Genomic DNA, 19,187 nt, shown 5'->3' with positions numbered 1-19,187 from the left:
GGCAGCAGGAAGAGGCCGACCCGAGCGTCAGGGAGGGACCCCCTCACAGGGGGGACTGTGGCCTGAGGACACGTCCCTCGGAACCCATTCCAACCAGGCCCTCGGCCTCTGGCCCCCCACCCACCCCCCACACTAACTCTGGGGCTTGTGGGCCCCTGCTTCCCTGACATTCCAGGGACTCGGGAGCCACCCAGCACCCTTAGATCAGATCCCTCCAGCGCTCACATCAGCCCATGGCTTTCTGTCGTGAGCACCCAGTGCCCTGAGATGCGCGTTCATCTTCATTCGCCGTAAACCAGCCCTTGCAGAGCAGAAGGGGAGCCCGCCGCACTTCCTGAACCTCCTTGAGACAGTCCGAGACACCATGCTCCACTCCCACGTAGAATGTCCACTGGTAAACTGGGCGTCACCATCTGGTTCACCTGACAAATATTAACATGCAGAGCCGCTGGGTACCAGGGAGGACATCCGCGTGAGTCAGAAAGAGTGGGCGAGGAGAGGACAGCAAAGCGGTTCTGAGAAAAGAAAGAACCGTCCGCCCGCCCTAAACAAGGCACTAGATGTAGAGGTGGGGCGGGGGGTGCTGGGACCTTAGGGAGGAGGACGGGCGACATTTGAGCCTGAGCTTTGCCAGGAAGGGCGGTCCAGGTGGGGAGTGCAGAGCGGATGCCACGAGCAGTGAGGAGCGGGGGACACATGGAGGGGCGACCGACCTTCAGAATGAGGCTGCAGCTCCTCCCTGAGTCTGTGTCTAAGACTTCCTGAGCTCCCTGCGACCCCCGGCGCAGGTGGGCTTTCTCGGGGTGTGCTGAGAGGGCAGGGGTGGGGAGCTGCCCCGTCCCCACGGCTGGCCCTCGGGCGCACGTGCGCGCCGTGTGGACCCTGAGGGGGCCACACCTGGGCTGTTGGGAAGCAGCGTGAACTCGGGCTTTCAGAGGCTCCCGCGTCTCCCTCCCCGGCCCCCTGAGCGCCCCGGGGGCCTCACTCCTTCACACCCAGCCGGGCGCCCCTTCCCAGGGTGTCGAGAGCAGGTCAGCCCTGCGCCCGCCCCCCCGTCCTCTCCTGGGGGCTCCTCCGAAGGGCTTTCCCTCTTGCCAGCCTTTCATCTTCCCCGTTCCCCCCCCATTACTCCCGGCTTCTCGAGCTAAAACCCCCGGGGGTCCTCCCCATCTGAGCGGCTTCCAGGCCCCCGGCCTGCCTGTCCAGACCTGGGGGACAGTGGGACCCTCCAGGCGGCGGGTGCGGAAGCAGGCACCTCAGCGTGCAGGCAGGTGCAGCCCAAGGCTGCTTCCAGCTCCTGCCACTGGCCTCATCTCCACTTCCATGTGCCGTGGGTTCCCTGCGTTTGCGGTTTTATTTGTAATTAATCACAGAGTTGTACTTTTACTGCTAGGAAATGTCACTTTGTTAGCTTGGCCCCCTTGCCGAGATGTGTCCAGCCTGGAGTCTGTCACTTAAATTAGGTAAATGGGCTCGTTAGCCTCCCACCCCGTCACATGTCGGGGGACGTGGAATCCAGGGACGCGGGGTCGTCATAGGGATCCTGGGGAGGCGTGTGGAGCCCCCGCCATCGCGTCCCCCGGGAGAGCGGAGAGGCCTTGTCGCGGCTCCCTCTGACCACAGCCCTCCCCGACCCCAAGTCTCCGACCCTGCCGGACACGGCGTGCTTGTCACTGGCCACCAGTCCCCGCCGTGCTGAGAACCAGCCGTGCCGGGAGGGGACGGCTCTTGTGCACTTTGGCCCGGCTTCCAGGCGCACAGGCTCTGGCAGGAGGTCAGTGCCCTGCACAGGCTCCGGGGCCCCCCGCCAGCTCCCTCGCCTCAGACTCTCGGCGGGGCAGGGACGGAGCATGCTCTTCCTGCCTGTGTGGGGCCCCTGTGCCCGGCCTGCCCTTCACTTCTGTTTAAGGCAGCCCGTCGCTGTTACCTGTAACCAGCACCACTGTCCACCTGCCCCTCTCCCAAGTCCACAGGCTTCCTCTGAGAACCTGTCCTCCCCTCTGCCCCGGCCGGGCCTTCAGCTTCCCGTTCGTCTCTCCGTTCTGCCCACCGTGGGCCGGTCAGAGCCCCGTCTGTGGTGTGTGAACTCCTTCATCTACCCTCCTGTCCACCTGCCCAGCCGCTCAGCCATCCACCCACCCAGCCATTTACCCATCCCCCCACCCGCCTACCTACCCATCCCCCCGCCTCGTCCCCCCCACGCAGTAACTCTTGAGCCCCCAGAGTCGCACACTAGAATGGCTCTTCCCAGCCCCCTGCCGTCACCACCCCTCTGGCCACGCCCCACCTTCCTCACCTACCCCCTCCCCGAGATCTGCAGCAGAGGACAGGTCAGGCCTGCTGCCCCACTTCCTGCTTCCGGCCCGAGCCTCGAGGTCTGGGAGTCGGCTGGGTGCAGGCCCCGACGGGGGCAGGGCTGGTTCAGTCTAGTCTACACCGCTTCCAGTGCTCGGACCTTGGGCCTGCTTCTGAGCCCCGAATCCCCAGTTCCCATCTGTAAGGCGATGATCACCATAGGACCCCACCTCAGGGTAGTCGTAAAGAGCTTTGAGCAGCGCCCGAATATTGTAGGGGCTGGAGAACCAGCTCCTCTGCATTTTACTCTGGGAAGACAGAGGTGGAGGGTGAGGAGTCCGAGGGGCCAGGGGCTCCCACCTGAGCGCACACCCCTACCAGGCCCGAGTGCCTCAAGTGACAGCTTGCCGTCCACCCATGTCCCTGAGTCCAAGAATTCCCAGCGCAGCCCCTCCCCCCAGGGATTTGGAAGGGCCTGCCGGCGGGGCCGGGCGGGTGGGTGCCTGCAGGCAGAGGACGCAGCATGGCCTGGGGGCGGGTGGGTGCCCTGCAGGCAGAGCCCAAGCAGGGAATGCAAGGACCCCGACCCCACCCCAAAGAGCAGCAAGAAGGTGGACAGTGGACGTTCAGCCTGAAGAGGGGAGGGGGAGGAGGCCTGGCGGGGGGAGGACCCAGTGGAGAAGCTTCCTCACCTGCCTGGCGTCCACGGGAGCCAGGCTTGGGCTTGGGGGAAATGAGTGAAGTTTGCTTCGTGCAGGGCACTGCTTGGCCGTTTGTAATTTCTGACTGTACCTTCATCAAGGCGGGAGGGTAGAAACATTTCACGTGACAGTGTGTCTGCTTGGTGGTTTCTAATTGGTGAACATCCAGACACAGAGGATGTGAGCTCGGTGCTGGGTGCTGCAGCGCAGCCCACAGGTGCCGCAGGAAGAGGGGCGGGCGGCGGGCTCCAGGACCCTGTGCCTCTGGCCCTCCCTGGGGCGGGCTGATTCCTCCTCACTCCCCGGCAGGGGCCTGGTGGCCTCGCGGGTGATGAACCAGGGTCCCGTCCCAGCAAGCTGTTCTCGCAGCTGCAGTTTCCATGTCAGTGAAGGGCAGGCCTTGGGAACCATGTCGGGAGTGGTGTGAGGATGAAACAGTATGTGAGAGTCAGACTCTGTGCCCCGGACAAGAGGAAGTGCGGTCCCCATTCTGTCGCTGTCGCCCAGGGAGACCTCATCATCAGACCCGCTATTAGCAGGCAGGGCCTTTGCTGGGCCCAGAAACAACTGACGAAGAAAAGATCCAGTTGGAGCCTAGACGCCCCCTCCAGGGATCACGGGGACCCCAGGGCATCCTGGTGGCCTCAGAGTCAGACGGGGCTCCCCGGCGGGCCCTGGGCTGGGAGCCCCGATGGATGTGGGCTGTGGACATAAGAGTCCCTGACCCACAGTGGGGGCAGGCGGGCCCGGCGAGGCCGGAGGGTGACAGTCGTCTGGGGGCTGTCGTTGCAGTGAGCCACCTCTTCATGGCCACCGCCTGCCAGGACGCCACCTTCAGCACCCTCCTCCACGAGCTCTGCCTCGCCCAGTTCCAGGTGGACATGGAGGCCGTCGGGAGGCCGCTGTGGTGCGACTGGGGCAAGACCATCGGGTGAGTCCGCGTCTCCGGCGTGGGGGCGTGTCGGGGGCGTGTCGGGGGCGGGGCCGCGGGGCCGGTGAGAGGGTTTCCCTCAAGGCCGCGGTTGCGGTTCTTCACCAAAGTCCAGGGTGTGGATGCGCCACGGCCTGGGTCCAGGGTGAGGGCGAAGGAGGGCGCCCCTGCCAGGTGAGCGTGGACGGTGGGGTGGAGGAGGCCTGAGCGCGGCGACCTGGGGTCACGGTGGGTGGCGGGCGCCAGCGTGGCAGGCGGCGGGCGGAGGGTTCTGTTTGGTCCTTGTCCGGTCTGGGAGGCCGGGAGCCGGGAGCAAAGGTCTAGCGGCCGGGCCGAGTCCCTGTGACAGGAGCCCCCGAGTGCAGGGCTGTCCCCGCAGCTTCCCTCCATCCCCGTGGTCCGGCCAGGGCTGTCCTTCCTGCCTGCTCGGGCCTCGGAGCTTCCTGGAACCATGGGCGGCCCAGCTCGAGCTGAGCCCCTTCCCCTTCCTGACTCAGTCCTTCTGCCAAGACGTCCTTCTTCCTGCCCCACAGGGCTCATCCCTGGCCCCTCGGCCGCTCAGCGGGGTCGGCGTCTCTCCCTGCCCAGGCCCCGTCCCCTCCGTCTTCTGGAGCAAAGGTCATAACTTGGTGTGTCTGCAGGCGCTATCCCAGGTTGTGTTTCTGCTTCAGCGTTCAGGGCCCGGGAGCATCAGAGGGCTCCAGTGGGCGAGGAAAGGCAAAGAGAAATACCCCCCAGATGCCGAGATCACAGGCGGGCGGCCGACCTACCAGGCGAGCAGGGTCCGCAGAGTGTCTGTGGCTTTCCAACCTGGGCTCCGATGTCCTCTGTACAAAGACCTGCACCTTGGTTTACAGCAGAGCGCAGGACACACAGGAGCTGGGCGCGGGGGTGCTGGCTTCCTGCCCCTGCAATTAACATGGAACCCGCACGGCCCTCCAGGGTCTGAGCAGAGGCCGAGCGGGCGCCGGGCCAGGTGGGGTTTCCTCACCCTCCTCCTTCTCCGCTGCCTCTTCCCAGACTTCAGGGTCTCCTTTTCTGAGCTGAGAAATCAGTCATGAGTTAGAAATCAAAGGGGGGCGGGGTTAGAAATCAAAGCGGGGCCGGGGTGGTGGGGGGCAGGATGTTAAAAATCAGCAGAGCCTGTTCTTGAGGCTAATTGGCTTTCTGCCTCCGCTGAGTGATTCGTGTTTAAATTAAAGAGTGCACATTATTATGACGCAGAGAAAACACCACGAGGGTCCCTGGGGAACAACATGCCCCCGCCCCCGACCCCAGCTCTGGGCAAGTGATTTGTGTAGACAGATTCCAAACAGGTGGCCTCGCAGAAGAGGTAACTCAATTGGCAAGTGACGTTCTGAACGAAGCAGTGGTGACGTGTTACTGGAAACGAAGCCACCGCAGACGGTTTCCGACTCCGCTTAGAGTGCAGACAGGAGTCATTATCACCCGGGCCCCAGAGTTTGCCATCATCCGAGCTGAGCCGTGTGGTGATACAGCTGAAAATAGAAGCCGGGGGTGGAGGTGAGGTTGCTAGGAAATGTCTTTATTTAAAAAGAAAATCAAGATAATTGTGGGAGGAAGAAGCAGAAGTCCTCATCCTGAGAGCATCTCGGCAAATCGGCTGGGGCCAGCCAGCCCCGGGGTCTGTGGTCAGCAGAATAACAGCCCCTAGAGGTGACCACATCCTAATCCTGGGACCTGGGAATATGTTACAGTACACGGTGACGGGGAGGTAAGTTGCAGATGGAACTAAGGCTGCTGACCACGTGCCCCTGAGATGGGGTGATTATGTGGATTATCTGGGTGGGTCCAGCACCATCACAAGGGTCCTTAAATTGTCCCAGCTTTGGCAGTTGCAGCACCTTCAAATTGGCTTTTGTGTTCTCTTGACATCCCCCCCGCACCCCGCATCCTTTGGGGGCCGTTCCTTACTTTCTGGCACCATGAGATTCTCCAGGCTCGTTTTGTGCATTTTCTGCCCCAGCCCTGGAATCAGCCATATTTCCGAGGAGCCCCGGTTCCTTTGATTAAAGAATGAGGCTCAAAAGCCAAGATAAACATACACATATGTTCCTACCAGGGATTCAGATGTGACCAGTGAGACCACCCAAGCACAAGAAGAAAAATAACGCGGGAGAGCCCCCCTTTAACCTTGGGGTAGGGAAAAGCTATATATAACGATACTTATTTCAAGGAACTGGCTTACGATCATGGGTGTGTCAAGTTCAAATCTGCGGAGCAGGCTGAGGCTGGAGACGCTTGGGCGGGGCCAAGGCTGCAGCCTTGAGGCAGAGTTTCTTAACTTGCTCTTAAGGCCTTTCAACTGGAGGCTGAAGCCCACCCACATGATCAGGGAGCATCTCTCTACTTAAAGCCAACCAGTTGTAGAGGTGAACCACATCGCAGAACTGCCCCAGCAACACCTGGGTTGGTGTTTGGTTGAGTAACTGGGAACTAAAGCTTGGGCAGGTTGAGGCAGAGAACTGCCCATCACGCTGGGGCTCTGAGTCAGAGCTGTCCTCAATGGTAGCTTCCGAGAAGTGTCATTTCCCCCCACCGCATTTCTCCATCCTTTTCACCCCATTCCCACCCACTCCCTGTGGGTGCCAGTCTCATTAGCTTCCGGTTTTTCCCCCTTGTATTCCTTTGTACAAATGGGCAGGTGGACATATTTTTTTCCTTATATCCTCTTCTTTCTTACATGAAGTATTGGGTTGGCCAAAAAGTGCCTTCAGTTTTTAAGTAAAAATAAAAGCCACATTTTTCATTTTCACCAAGAACTGTATTGAACAACGTATTCACCCTTTTGTTCCACTACCTTCTGCCATTTTTCAGGCAACTTCATAATTCCGTCTTCCCAAAACTTTTTATCTTTTTGGACAAAGAACTGTTCCAGGTGCCTTTTACAGTCTTCCAGGGAATTGACATTTTTTCCATTAAGAGAATTTTGTAAAGACTGAAATAAATGGAAATCTGAAGGTGCGACGTGTGGTGAATATGCTGGATGAAGTAGAACTTCCCAGCCAAGCTGGAACAGCTTTTGCCTGGTCATCAAAGAAACATGCGGTCTTGTGTTATCCTGCTGGAAGATTATGCGTTTTCTGTTGACTAATTCCGGATGCTTTTCGTGAGTACTGTGTCCAGTTGGTCTAATTGGGAGCAGTACTTGTTGGAATTAATCGTTTGGTTTTCCAGAAGGAGCTCATAATAGCGGACTCCCTTCCAATTCCACCATATACACAACATCACCTTCTTTGGATGAAGACCGGCCTTTGGTGTGGTTGGTGGTGGTTCATTTCGCTTGCCCCACGATCTCTTCCGTTCCACGTTATTGTATGGTATCCACTTTTCATCGCCCATCACAATTTGTTTTAAAAACAACGTTTTCGTTACATTTAAGCAGAGAATCGCATGCGGAAATACGGTCAAGAAGGTCTTTTTCGCTTAACTTATGTGGAACCCAAACATCAAAGCGATGAACATAACCAAGCTGGTGCAGGTGATTTTCAGCGCTTGATTTGTATATTTCGAGTGTGTCGGCTGTCTCCAGCGTGGTATAACGCTGATTGTTCTCAACGAATGTTTCAATTTGATCGCTATCAACTTCAGTTGGTCTACCCGACCGTGAAGCATTGTCCGGTGAGAAATCTCCAGAACGAAACTTCGCAGACCACTTTTGACACGTTCAATCAGTCACAGCACCTTCTCCATACACTGCACAAATCTTTTTGTGCATTTCAGTCGCATTTTTACCTTTTTTGCCGAAAATGTTGCTGTTTTCTTCCATCTTCGATATTAAAATGGCTACACAAAAATTCACCAATTTGACGGCTTTTTTTAAATGCACGCTGATATGACAGCTGTCACATACAATCTAACACAGTTGTTTCCAATGACGTTAAAGACAACTAAGTGCTACTAGAGCCATCTTACAGAAGAAAAACCGAAAGAACCTTTTGGCCAACCTGATATACTATATACTGTACTACAGCTATTCCTATCCTATACTATTCCATAGATTGTCTTCTACTATGCTGTACTGTACTATACTCTAGATAGTCTTTTACTATAGATATTCTTATACTACACTATGCTATCAATACTCTTATGCTGTACTATACCATAATATAGATATTCTTATACTATACTATAGATATCTTTATACCATACTGTACGATAAGATACTATAGATATTCTCATACTATACTATAAATATACTATACTATACTATAGCTATTCTTATACTACACTATAGATATTCTTTTTGCACTTGGGGTTTTCTTTTTTCACTGAGAAGTATATCCTGGACATCAGTCCTTATCAGTGCACAGAGAATGTTCCCATTCATTTTTACAGCTGGATAATATACTCCACCATGCACAGTGTTTCCATCGCTTTCCTGTGAAGAGGCTTTTAGGTTTTCCCAGTAGTCTCCAATTTCAGATAGCGTTGAAGTGAATGACCTTGTGCAGATGCATTTTCATGTTGTTGGAGCTGTATCTTCAGGTCAACGGTAAGGGCACACATGGTTTTATTAAGTACTGCCCATGGCTCTCCTGAGGGTGCGGCGGTTTGCACCCCGCCAGCAGTGGAGGGCCCGTTTCCCCAAGCCTCGCCAGCAGACTGTCATCAGACGTTGAACGTTCCCCGTTGGATGAATGAGAACTGGTGTCTGAGTGGAGTGTTAATTTGCAGTCTCCAGTTACAAGTGAATCTGAACATCTTTCCTACGTTTAACGGCCATCCTCAAATCAAGTTGTTTGTTCATGTCTTTTCCCATTTTCTGTCAAGACCATTTCTGGTCCTTTTTCGAGAGTTCTTTGTAAGTCAGAACAGAGAGTAGCCCTTTGTGTGTGATACATGTTAGATATTTTCTCCTAGTTTGTTAGTTGTCTTTCGACTTGTTTTCAGCATTTTTGGGGCCACGTAATTTTTTTTTTAAGTAGTCACGTGAGAGTTGATCTTTTATCGCCTCTGGATCTGAGTCATAGTTGGAAAGCCTTTCCCTATACCAAGATTCAAGAGGAATCCAGCCATGTTTTCTTCTCGAGCTCGCGTCTGGTTTCAGTGGCGACATCTAAACCCCTGGTCTACCTGCAGTTAATTGTGGTTTGCGGTGTGAACTATGAAGCAGATTTTGTCTTCTTCCAGATGAGCTGCCCGTTGTCCTGTTTATTCATGAACCCATCTTTGCCCCCAGTGATTGGAGACGCCACTTCGCCCTTTACTAAGTTTCCCTGTGCATTTTGCTCATACTTTTATAAATGGTCCCTTTTCAAGCCTTCCCCATGTTGCATCGACAGCATTAATTTCTCCTCCAGAACCATCAGTGGGTGCTCACTGCCTACTGAACACTTACTTAGCTGTCAGTTCCCTCCGTCCAAGAAAAGAGTTTATTATTATAGCTCGCATTTACTGAGCACCTACTGTGAGCTGGGCATCATGCTAAGCCCTGAACATTCACTATCTCAGTTAAGTAGGCAGCGACTCAGGAAGAGGCAGAACTGTTGTAATTCCCACTGTATCTGCCCAGGGTCACAGCTAGTAAGGAAGGTCTCTTTGAGTCAAAGTCCCAGCTCTTGACACTCCCCAAGGGCACTAGGTGGCCGCTTCCTGAACCTCAGGGGGCAGTGTGGGGCTGCTCTCTGTATAAGCGTGGCTCCCCGGGAGGTGGATGCTGGCCTCCAGTGGCCATCTCTGCCCCCCGCCAACATCCAGTGGGCCTGGTGAAGTTCATTTGCATTGGATAATGATGCCGAAAGCTTGGCCTCTGTGCACAGGTGCCAAATAGAATCTCGGAGACAGAGTTTTGGGTGAAGTAGAATAGCTTTATTGCTTTGCCAGGCAGAGGGGGACACAGCGGGCTTGTGCCCTGAAATACTGCGTGTCCCAGCCCGGGAGGATCTGGTGAGGGGTTTTATAGCCAAGGATCAGGGGTGCAGTAGCTGATAAGGATCAGGGTGCTTGCGAGGCTGCCCTCCTTTCTGGTCTCAGGTGCTCTCCTCCTAATGAGCTGCTCTGGTTCCTTTAATCTGGCCTCAGGTGGTCCCTTGATGAGGTTATCAAACTGTGATGTTCTCTGGAATGAAGAATGCCAACATCTTCCATTTGTTGGGGGTTATAGTTCTGTAAAGATCTCAAATACATTGTTATATGTGTCCCTTGAGGAGGGACCAGGACCCTGGCCCAAGGCTGCTCTACTGCTTCCTGGCCGCTCCTCCCTTGTCTCTGCATCCCCTCCCTTCCCTGATTAGCAACTGTTTGAATCTGCGCCTTAGAACTCAGGGAAGGTTATGGAGGCTGGAGTCTTGTCCCTACAAACAAGAACAGGGGACATGGAAAGGCATCCGTGCCCTGGAGCCCCACAGGGTCCTGCTCGGCTTCAATACCAAGCCTGGTGCTCGAGCCAAGGGCAGACTTTCCAGGGTCTCCTGGAACAGTGGAGGTCTGGGGGGTCTTGGGGGTGGACAAACTTGTCCAAAGGATTGGGTGGAAGGAGAACGGAAGAGGGACCCAGAGAGAAGGCTAGGCGTCGTGAGGATGTAAGCAGGAGGGCCATCACCACAACCAGAGCGCAGTGACCAGCGGGAGAGCAGGGACCCAAGGTGGGGACCAGCAGGCAGAGAGCCAGACAGCGGCGGTGGCTCAGGGGGTTCTCCTGGAGCCGGAGGGCCACAAGCCAGGTGGGCGTCTGGCAAAGGGCACGGGTGTTGGGAAGGACGCCTGTCCAAGCCAAGTGCAGCGAAGGCCTGTGGGTGAGGCAAAGGCCACAGCCCAGCAAGCAGTACTGGGCCGTTGTTGGGGTCTGGGGTTCAGGGCCAGGCTGCAGCTGAGGGTGGGAAGCCCCTAGAGCAAGCGCAGCTAGGGCCAGAGCCTCCTGGTGCCTGCCCCCTGACGTCAGTGCGGCTCTGCTCTGTCAGAGGGAACCTTCTGGGCTCTCCCGAAATCAGAAAAGACTCCAGTTCAAAACAGCTGCAAGTCAGAGGAGATCACCTTCGCACTAAGTGACACAGACGAACGCGAGCCAGACAGTCTTGCATAGAACGCACACTCCAGAACACCTGGGGATAAAGCCCGCCATGGCTACGTCGGGGCCTCTGCCCCTGCTGGCCGGCTCTCACAGTGCTGTGCACCGCTGCTCACGGATAGGAATTTCTCGAGGGAGAGCAGAGGGCTGATGACTTGTTCTAACAAGAGGACAGTGGACATTCTTGAGTGACCTGCCCTGGCATGTGGGCCTGCTTCGTTTTTGCGTTTCAAGGTTTGCAACAGTTAGAGCTCACCCTGCGACCAGAGCTGCGCAGCGAGATTCTGTGTTTGAGCCAATGCAGGCCCCTCTCTCCAGCAGCCCTGGACCGGGACCCCTGGCTCCTCCGTCGTGAGAATGGCTCGGGGGTTACTCCTGAGTCCTTCCGTGTGAGGATGCTTTGGGGGGGCCTCAGATTCCGCAGGTGTCTGACCCATCCCCACTCTGGGTCCCTGTAGGGCCAGTGAGCCCAGCAGGGCAGGCTCCCCACTGTGCGCCAGGCCAAGTCCACCATGTCCCAGAGGTCAGCTCGTTAAAGTACAGCCCTGGTTCACTAACGGAAATTTAACATAATTTAACATATTAACTGGGAACGTAATCTAATTGGGGAAGCTATAGAGGACTTGGGGAAATGTGTCATCAGAAACTCTCATTTCCAGAGACCTTCCTGTTGGTGTTGTTTGGGGAGGGAGAGGAATCTGGAACGTGCAGAACTCAACCAGGGAAGGGCTGGTTTTAAAGTGACTGCATATCGATTTTCCCCCCCAGACAAGAGATGCCGGGTGGATTTAGGAGACCAGGGGGCAGCCCTGCTCCCCCACTTCCTGCCCAGCTTCAGGCTTTAAGGTGTCACCTGGGCTGGGGAAGTATCCAAGGAGATCAGAGGTGGCCCAGGGGCACGGGGCACCGCCTTCCGAGGCTGGTCATCAGAGAGCCCAACTTCACCTTCATCCCAGTCTCTCTGCCCCAAAGCATCCAGGTCTGTAAACCCTGTGTCCGCCTCAGCGCATGTCAGCTTCGGGGTCCAAGGGACCCGGGTCCCCGTAGCCTGCTCCCGGGAACCCCTCCCTGCCACGCTGGCCCCATGCTGGGCCATGAGAGTCCTCCAGCCTGGCGCGAGCCGCGGCCCAGCGATGAGTCTGGGTCTCTGGCCTGCGAGTGGAGGAACAGCCCAGTGAGTTAAGTGAAGGACCCAGAGCAGCGCAGAGGGCTTGCAGACCTGCTCCTGCAGCCGTGGGCTGCAGGCCTAGCCCCCCAGTTCCAGGCGCCTGTTGGTTTAGGCCTGGTGCGCTGACCCACCGCGGGGTCTTTCCTGGGCCTGCCGTGATCCCCGGCCTGCTGTTGGAACAAAGGGCCTTCTTTGTGTGTCCCGTGAAAAGGGTCAAGTCAGGAAGTTCTTCCGGCTCAACGGCAGCGTTGGAACAGCTGCTTTGGTTTTGATCCCAATGGGAACTGAGAGCGGGCATCTTCCTTAACCACGGAGGTCTCTCTGGGGCAGCGGCCGTCACCCTCCTGGGGTTCCTGCTGTGCTCGGCCCATCCGCCCGGGGCTCAGGGAGGCCCACGCCCAGGGTGCTGGGCAAGCCTCTCACCGGAGCCCTGCAGGACGCCTGGCCTGGAGGCTGGCCCACCTGCGCACCCCTCACAGCCGGGAGCGTTCGGATCTGGGCCCCGGGCCCTCGTCAAGGATCTGCCCTGATACTCACCCGTGCTCGGGCCACATGCTCGTCGGGACGACCTGGCACAGACGCCCCTCCCACACCCTCTGCCCACCTGCGTGCCGGGGACCCTCCAGGTGTCCCGCAGCACAGCCGCCCCCTCAAGCCCAGGAGTGCGGACAGCTGGCGGCCGATCTTGGACCTCTGGGGGCCTTCGGGGAGGGACCGTGCCAGGAACACCCCCCAGCTCACCCTGAGAAGCCAAGCCGGCTCTGCTCAGGCCTCGGTCCCGTCCCCTGGCCCGGCCTCAGCAGGGGCTCCTGCCCTCGGGGAAGAGGTGGAGACACGGCTTTCCAGAAGCGGGGGGCGAGGTCATGCAGGCGGCTGAGGACGGGGCCGCGGGCCTCCCCAGCTCTCCCCGGCCCTTTGCTGCTTCATTTCACCTCCCGCTGGCTCTTCGGGTGTGTGGAGACGCCGCTACCTGCTGCTGCCTGTGGGCCGTGGGGCGGGAGACCCCGGGCTCCCCGCAGCCACCCCGGGTGCGTCAGGCCCCAGCTGTGACAAGGAGGCAGCACGTGCTCAGGCTTGCTGGGCGGGCAGAAGAAAGGGGCGCCCTTTGCCCCGCGCTCTCCAAGGCGGCTTCCTGAAGCCTGCACCCAGATGGCATCGCGACAGAGCCTTCGGGAATGCCAGCTCACGGGGGAGGAGTGCGCTGTGCGCCCTGAGACCCTGCGGCGCCAACACGGGCCTGTCTGTTGCTGGCGGGCCGGAGGCTCTCAGGAGGCCTGCCAGGCCCCTCCGCCCTGGCCAGGGAGCTCAGCCGCAGCTGGCCTGGGGGACGGATCCAGGGCTGGGACGATGGGACCGATGTCAGGGGCGAGGCATGCTGGAGAAGGCAGGCAGGCGCCGTCTGGGGCTTCGAGCACCCCGAGCTGGGCTCCTGGAGATGGGGGTGAGCGGCAGGAGGGTCTCAGGAAGCTCCCAGACGATGCGCCTGCGGGCCCACAACCGAGGAGCCCGAAGCTGGGGAGGAGGGCCCGGCCCTCACCGTCCACGCCTGGGGCTGCCCCGTCGACCTCAGCTTCCCTTCTTCTCCACTGCTCCCCTGGGAGGGGACGAACGCATGTCCCCAGATGCGAGGCCAACTGACCGCTGGGCCCTGGCACCCGGCCTGCTGTGACGTCTTTTTCCATCAAACCATTAACCGCCCTGTTTCACAATCTCCACAGCTTGGGTATCAAATCAGGCCAGTGTCAGAACATATAAGGTCATAAGGAGATGACACTCAGCAGATCCTGGCCTGAGCGGAGGGACAGGCAGATGGAACCCATCCGCTGACGGGGCCTCCCTGCTCTGCGCGTTCATCCCCACCTCCCACAGGATACACTGCGGCACCCCCTTCCCCCCAGCCCGGGAAACCCAGGACCGTCCAGGCAGATGGGGCTTCTCTGTCAGGGGAGCTGCGCACACACGGAAGGGGGCAGGGCGGGCTCGTGATGGGAGACGAGGATGGGGTGTGCTCTGGTGGGCAGGGGAGGCTGGGCGGGGGGATCCTAGCAGACGTCGCTTCGTAATGCTGTCTTTACCCCAGCGCTCCCCCTGCCCACCAGGGCCCCCGCCCCAAGCCCGGTGACAGGGTCTCCCGGGACCCATCCGCTCGTCAGTCACCCAGGTGGCGGTCCCCTGTCCCCAGCACACTCAGAGTCTTCTGTGGGAGGGGTCCGGGAGCCGAGGCGCGGCACAGCAGCCACGCCCCAGGCATCTTTGGAGGTCACCTTTCTCCCCAAGCGTCGTACAGGACTTAAGCCCTGGACACGTGTGCGCAGGGGGCCCTGCAGGACATGCTCGGGACAGGCCTTAGGTCTGAGATCCCTCTTCTTCAGCGCCTTGTCTTAGAAATGGAGACCACACTTTGTTCAAAACACGCTCCTTTGGGGTAGCAGGGAGGTGAGTTGACCCTCACTGCCAGGGCAGGGGAGGCAGCCTAGGTCGATGGCAGGAAGGCCAAATTAACATGTCCTGATATTTCCAGTCCTACTTGTGTTGAGCCATTTCCAGGGTTTTGATATTATAAATGATGCTGCTATAAGAACTTTTGTACGCCGAGCCTTACTTCCTTTTTGACTAATTTCTTTAAGAATTCTTGCATGTGGGCTTGCTACAACACATGCCATGAACATTCTGTGGTTCTTGATAGGTTTGGCCCAGTCGCCCTTTTAAAGAATTTCACTAATTTACATTACCAGCAACATATGGGAAAATATGTATTTCCATATAGGTTCCTGAGTATTGAGTTTGTAGAGACTATTTTTGCACGTTTAAATGAGATTTCCTTTTGGTTTCAATTTGCCCATCTTTGGCCCCTAGGAGGATTGAGCTGTTCTCCCTCAGTTGTTTGCAATTTGCTTTTTCTCAAACACAGATTATCTGACCTTAACCTTTGCTATTTATACTTGAGTCATTGGGGGTATTTTTTTTTTTCTTTTTTTTTGGCAGTACGCAGGCCTCTCACTGTTGTGGCCTCTCCCGTTGCGGAGCCCAGGCTCCGGACGCGCAGGCTCAGCGGCCATGACTCACGGGCCCAGCCTCTCCGCGGCATGTGGGATCTTCCCGGACCGGGGCACGAACCCATGTCCCCTGCATCGGCAGGCGGACTCTCAACCACTGCGCCACCAGGGAAGCCCCGCTGGGGGTATTTTTAATTTGCTTTTACAAACTCTTGACTATGGTAGAGATTAGCTCTCTGTCATTTTGTTCTAAATAGCTTCATGTTCCATTTGTGTTTATTCTGGTGATGTTAATTTTCTATGTTTCAGTTAGTTATTCAGTTAAGCGTGTGCCCCCGCTCTCTCCCCAGAGCTCTGTGATTTGGGCGGGGTCCTATCTGTTCCACAAATTCAGTCGAGTCACGTGGCCATACATTTTACGTTCTCTTTCTATTCAGTTGTTCTGTATTGTGAAATAATGTTTATCTTCTTAACACAGTGGGTAGTTACATTAAGCCATGAATTAAAATTTATATCCTTCCTATCTCGATTATCCTAACATAATTTGTTAAACAGTTTTTCCTACCTCAGTCGTTCAGTTCTTCTTAGTTTAACACATTTAATACCTTCTTGTACACATTAGAGTCTATTTCAGTTAATTTTAACCTATGTTTTGGGGGCATATTCCACCACTTAAATTATCATGGCTTTATGATATTTTCTACAATTTAGGAGAGGTCCTCCGAGACGAGTGTGTTCATTTTTGTTATATTTCACATTGTGTTGTGCTCTCTTTGATATATTTTCCACCTATTTTGCTGAAACAACTGGAGAACCATTTTGCCAAATTCCATTAAAAGTCCTATTGAGATCTTAATTGAGCCGGCCAGTATCAATCAGTCAACTCAGGAAGCGTCACCTGTTTGCAAGAGTCCTTCCCATGGGGATCCCTGCAGCCCCCCCCCCCCCCGCCCCCCGCCCAAGCATCCTGAGGATTGGCAGCTGGCCTAGTTGGATTGACCACTTGTTACCTTTGGGTGCTGTCTTTTAGCAATCAGTAGAAAAAACAAGTGTGGGGAAAGAAGAAGTGTGGAGCTCCGATAGGACCACCTGGGCACGAATCCTGCTGATTCTTTCACTGCTTACACTCTCTGTGGGCCTCTGTTTTCTCCCCAGTGAAAATAGTATAACAGCTTTTTCTTTTTCTTTATTTTTTTGGCTGCACAGTGCGGCACGCGGGATCTCAGTTCCCCGACCAGGGATGGAACCGGCGCGTCCCTGCAATGGAAGCGCCAAGTCCTAACCACTGGACCTCGGGGAAGTCCCATAATGGCATTTTCTTGATTGACAGTTCCTGATTTCCCTCTGTTCGAGTTTCCTTAATCGGGTTTTAGGATCAGACTCCTATTGGCCTAATGGAATATATGTGTTTAGCTGACGATTGGGGTCAAGGGTAGGAAATAACTGATGTTCCCTCGGAAGTTTGAATGAACTCATCATCGAAGCCATCAGCGCTGGGTGGTTTGGGGAATTCCTTTCTCCAGTTTCTTCCTCCACTATTGATGAATTTTGGCTGTTTCTTATTTCCTATTTGTATTTCAGCTATATTTATTTGGGCCGTATCCTCCAGATTTCTCACTAAAACACAAGGATGCGTAGTATCCCTTTAAATGTTTACTATCCTCTATATCCAAGTTTTGTTTTATCTTCGTGTTTCTCTCCCCCTTTTTTCCTTTGGGTGGATGCCACCTCAATCATCAAAGGGAAATCAGGAGGCCCACTTCCTCATTAATTGTGCCCATTTTTATAGTCTTTACAGAATAGGCTAGGCTTTACGTAACAATGGCTCTTTTAAATTTTTGGCATTAACTCAGCATTCACTCTCACCTCTTTTAAAAAATATGTACTTCTTTCCTAAGATATCATTTAGATGCTTAGTTCGTCATTTTTTCTCACTTTTTTAAACATAATAAAGGCATTTAAACCTGATGATTCTTCCTAAGGACCTCCTTCCTCACTTTCTGTAGATTTTATGTCCGTTTTTCCATCCTTTTTTCTTAATAGACAGGTATTTTCTTCTTCAGACAGCTTTTTCTTTTCTTTTTATAAAAATTTTTTATTGGATTATAGCTGATTTACAATGTTGTGTTAGTTTCAGGTGTACAGCAAAGTGAATCAGTTATACATATACATGTATCCACTCTTTTTTAGATCCTTTTCCCATATAGGTCATTACAGAGTATTGAGTAGAGTTCCCTGTGCTGTACAGTAGGTCCTTATTAATTATCCATTTTATATATAGTAGTGTGTAAATGTCAATCCCAATCTCCCAGTTTATCCCTCCCCCCTCTTTCCCTTCTGGTAACCATAAGTTTGTTTTCTACATCTGTGACTCTATTTCTGTTTTGTAAATAAGTTCATTTGTGTCATTTTTTAGATTCCACATATAAGCAGTATCATATGATATTTGTCTGTCTGACTTACTTCACTCAGTGTGACAATCTCTAGGTCCATCCATGTTGCTGCAAATGGCATCATTTCATTCTTTTTTATGGCTGAGTAATGTTGCATTGCATATATATACCACATCTTCTTTATCCACTCTTCTGTCGATGGACATTTAGGTTGCTTCCATGTCTTGGCTATTGTATAAAGTGCTGCAGTGAACACTGGGGTGCATGTATCTTTTCAAATTATAATTTTTCCAGATATAAGCCCAGGAGTGGGATTGCTGGATTACATGGTAAGTCTATATTTAGTTTTTTAAGGAACCTCCGTGCTGTTCTCCATAATGGTTGTATCAATTTACATTCCCTCCAACAGTGCAGGAGGGTTCCCTTTTCTCCACACCCTCTCCAGCATTTATTGTTTGTAGATTTTTTGATGATGGCCATTCTGACCTGTGTGATGTGATACCTCATTGCAGTTTTGATTTGCATTTCTCTAATAATTAGTGATGTTGAGCATCTTTTCATGTGCTTTTTGGCCATCTGTGTGTCTTCTTAGGAGAAATGTCTGTTTAGATCTTCTGCCCATTTTTTGATTGGGTTGTTTGGGTTTTTTTGATATTGAGCTGAATGAGCTCTTTGTATAGAGATTAAACCCTTGTTGGTCCCTTCGTTTGGAAATATTTTCTCCCATTGTGAGGGCTGTCTTTTCGTTTTGTTTACAGCTTTTTCTTTAGGCAAGTGTATTTTCTTTCTTTTATTTTTTGAATTTTATTTTATTTATTTTTTATACAGCACGTTCTTATTAGTCATCTATTTTATACATATTAGTGTATACATGTCAATCCCAATCTCCCAATTCATCCCACCACCACCCCCCCACCACTTTCCCCCCTTGGTGTCCATACATTTGTTCTCTGCATCTGTGTCTCTATTTCTAGGCAAGTGTGTTTTAATTATCATATGTTTTATTTCTATTTGGTTCTTAATCTCTTCTTGATGTAGTGAGAGAACATAGCTCAAATCATTTCTGCTCTTGTATTTTTATTGAGGTTTTCTTTGAGATCTGGTATATGATGACCTTTCTCTGAACATACCATGAATACTCAAAAATGAAGCATGTTCTGTTCATTCTGTTTAACTCCCACCAAAACAATCATGAATTCTGCGTTGTTGTGTTATCCAGCCCTTTGTGTGTTTCTGAATTTTTTGTGTGCTTGACGATGATTCAGTTCTTCCATTCTAATCATATTGTTATTGTTTCTATTTTTCTAGCGGGTCTTATGTCTATATTTTGCTCTGTTTTTATAACATTGAGATTCCATGTTATCATGTGGCCGTTACCAACCATGAAACATCATTATATGTCTCCTCATCATACTTAATACTTTTCGCTTTAATGATCTTTGGGTTCATATTGACATCAAAACCCTAGTGTTTCAGCTGCTTGGAGTTTACCGGTAGCTCTTCTCGGGCGTCCGTCTGATTCCGTCTTTATCGTCTCGCTTGCAGGCAGCTTATTGCTGGCTTTTATTTGTTCCATCTGGAGAGTGACAAGCCTTGAAGCAAAGAAGGTTACATCATATTTGTCCTTTCTGTTCTATTTTCAGGCACTCCACTTTTGGTTGCTGATTTCTTTC

The 19,187-nt window shown here is 53.5% G+C and overlaps 1 protein-coding gene across 2 annotated transcripts in view; it reads left to right on the top strand.

Annotated features, from left to right (window-relative positions):
* RAMP1 (receptor activity modifying protein 1) overlaps positions 1–19,187 on the top strand; it is a 48,098-nt gene that overhangs the window by 12,823 nt on the left and 16,088 nt on the right. Inside the window, exons 1-2 of one of the 2 annotated variants that reach the window (XM_060301429.1) lie at positions 700–788; positions 3,789–3,927. In XM_060301429.1, the coding sequence (XP_060157412.1) occupies positions 3,803–3,927 (125 nt within the window). In that variant the 5' untranslated portion in view covers positions 700–788; positions 3,789–3,802. Of the gene's footprint in view, positions 1–699; positions 789–3,788; positions 3,928–19,187 lie in introns of those variants that run through there. The other variant, XM_030862314.3, reaches the window with a different exon arrangement.

The sequence above is a fragment of the Globicephala melas genome, chromosome 7 (genome assembly GCF_963455315.2).
Source record: "Globicephala melas chromosome 7, mGloMel1.2, whole genome shotgun sequence".
Classification (NCBI taxonomy): Eukaryota; Metazoa; Chordata; class Mammalia; order Artiodactyla; family Delphinidae; genus Globicephala; species Globicephala melas.
Note: the sequence above shows the minus strand (reverse complement) of the source record. Positions and strands in the feature narration are given on the sequence as shown.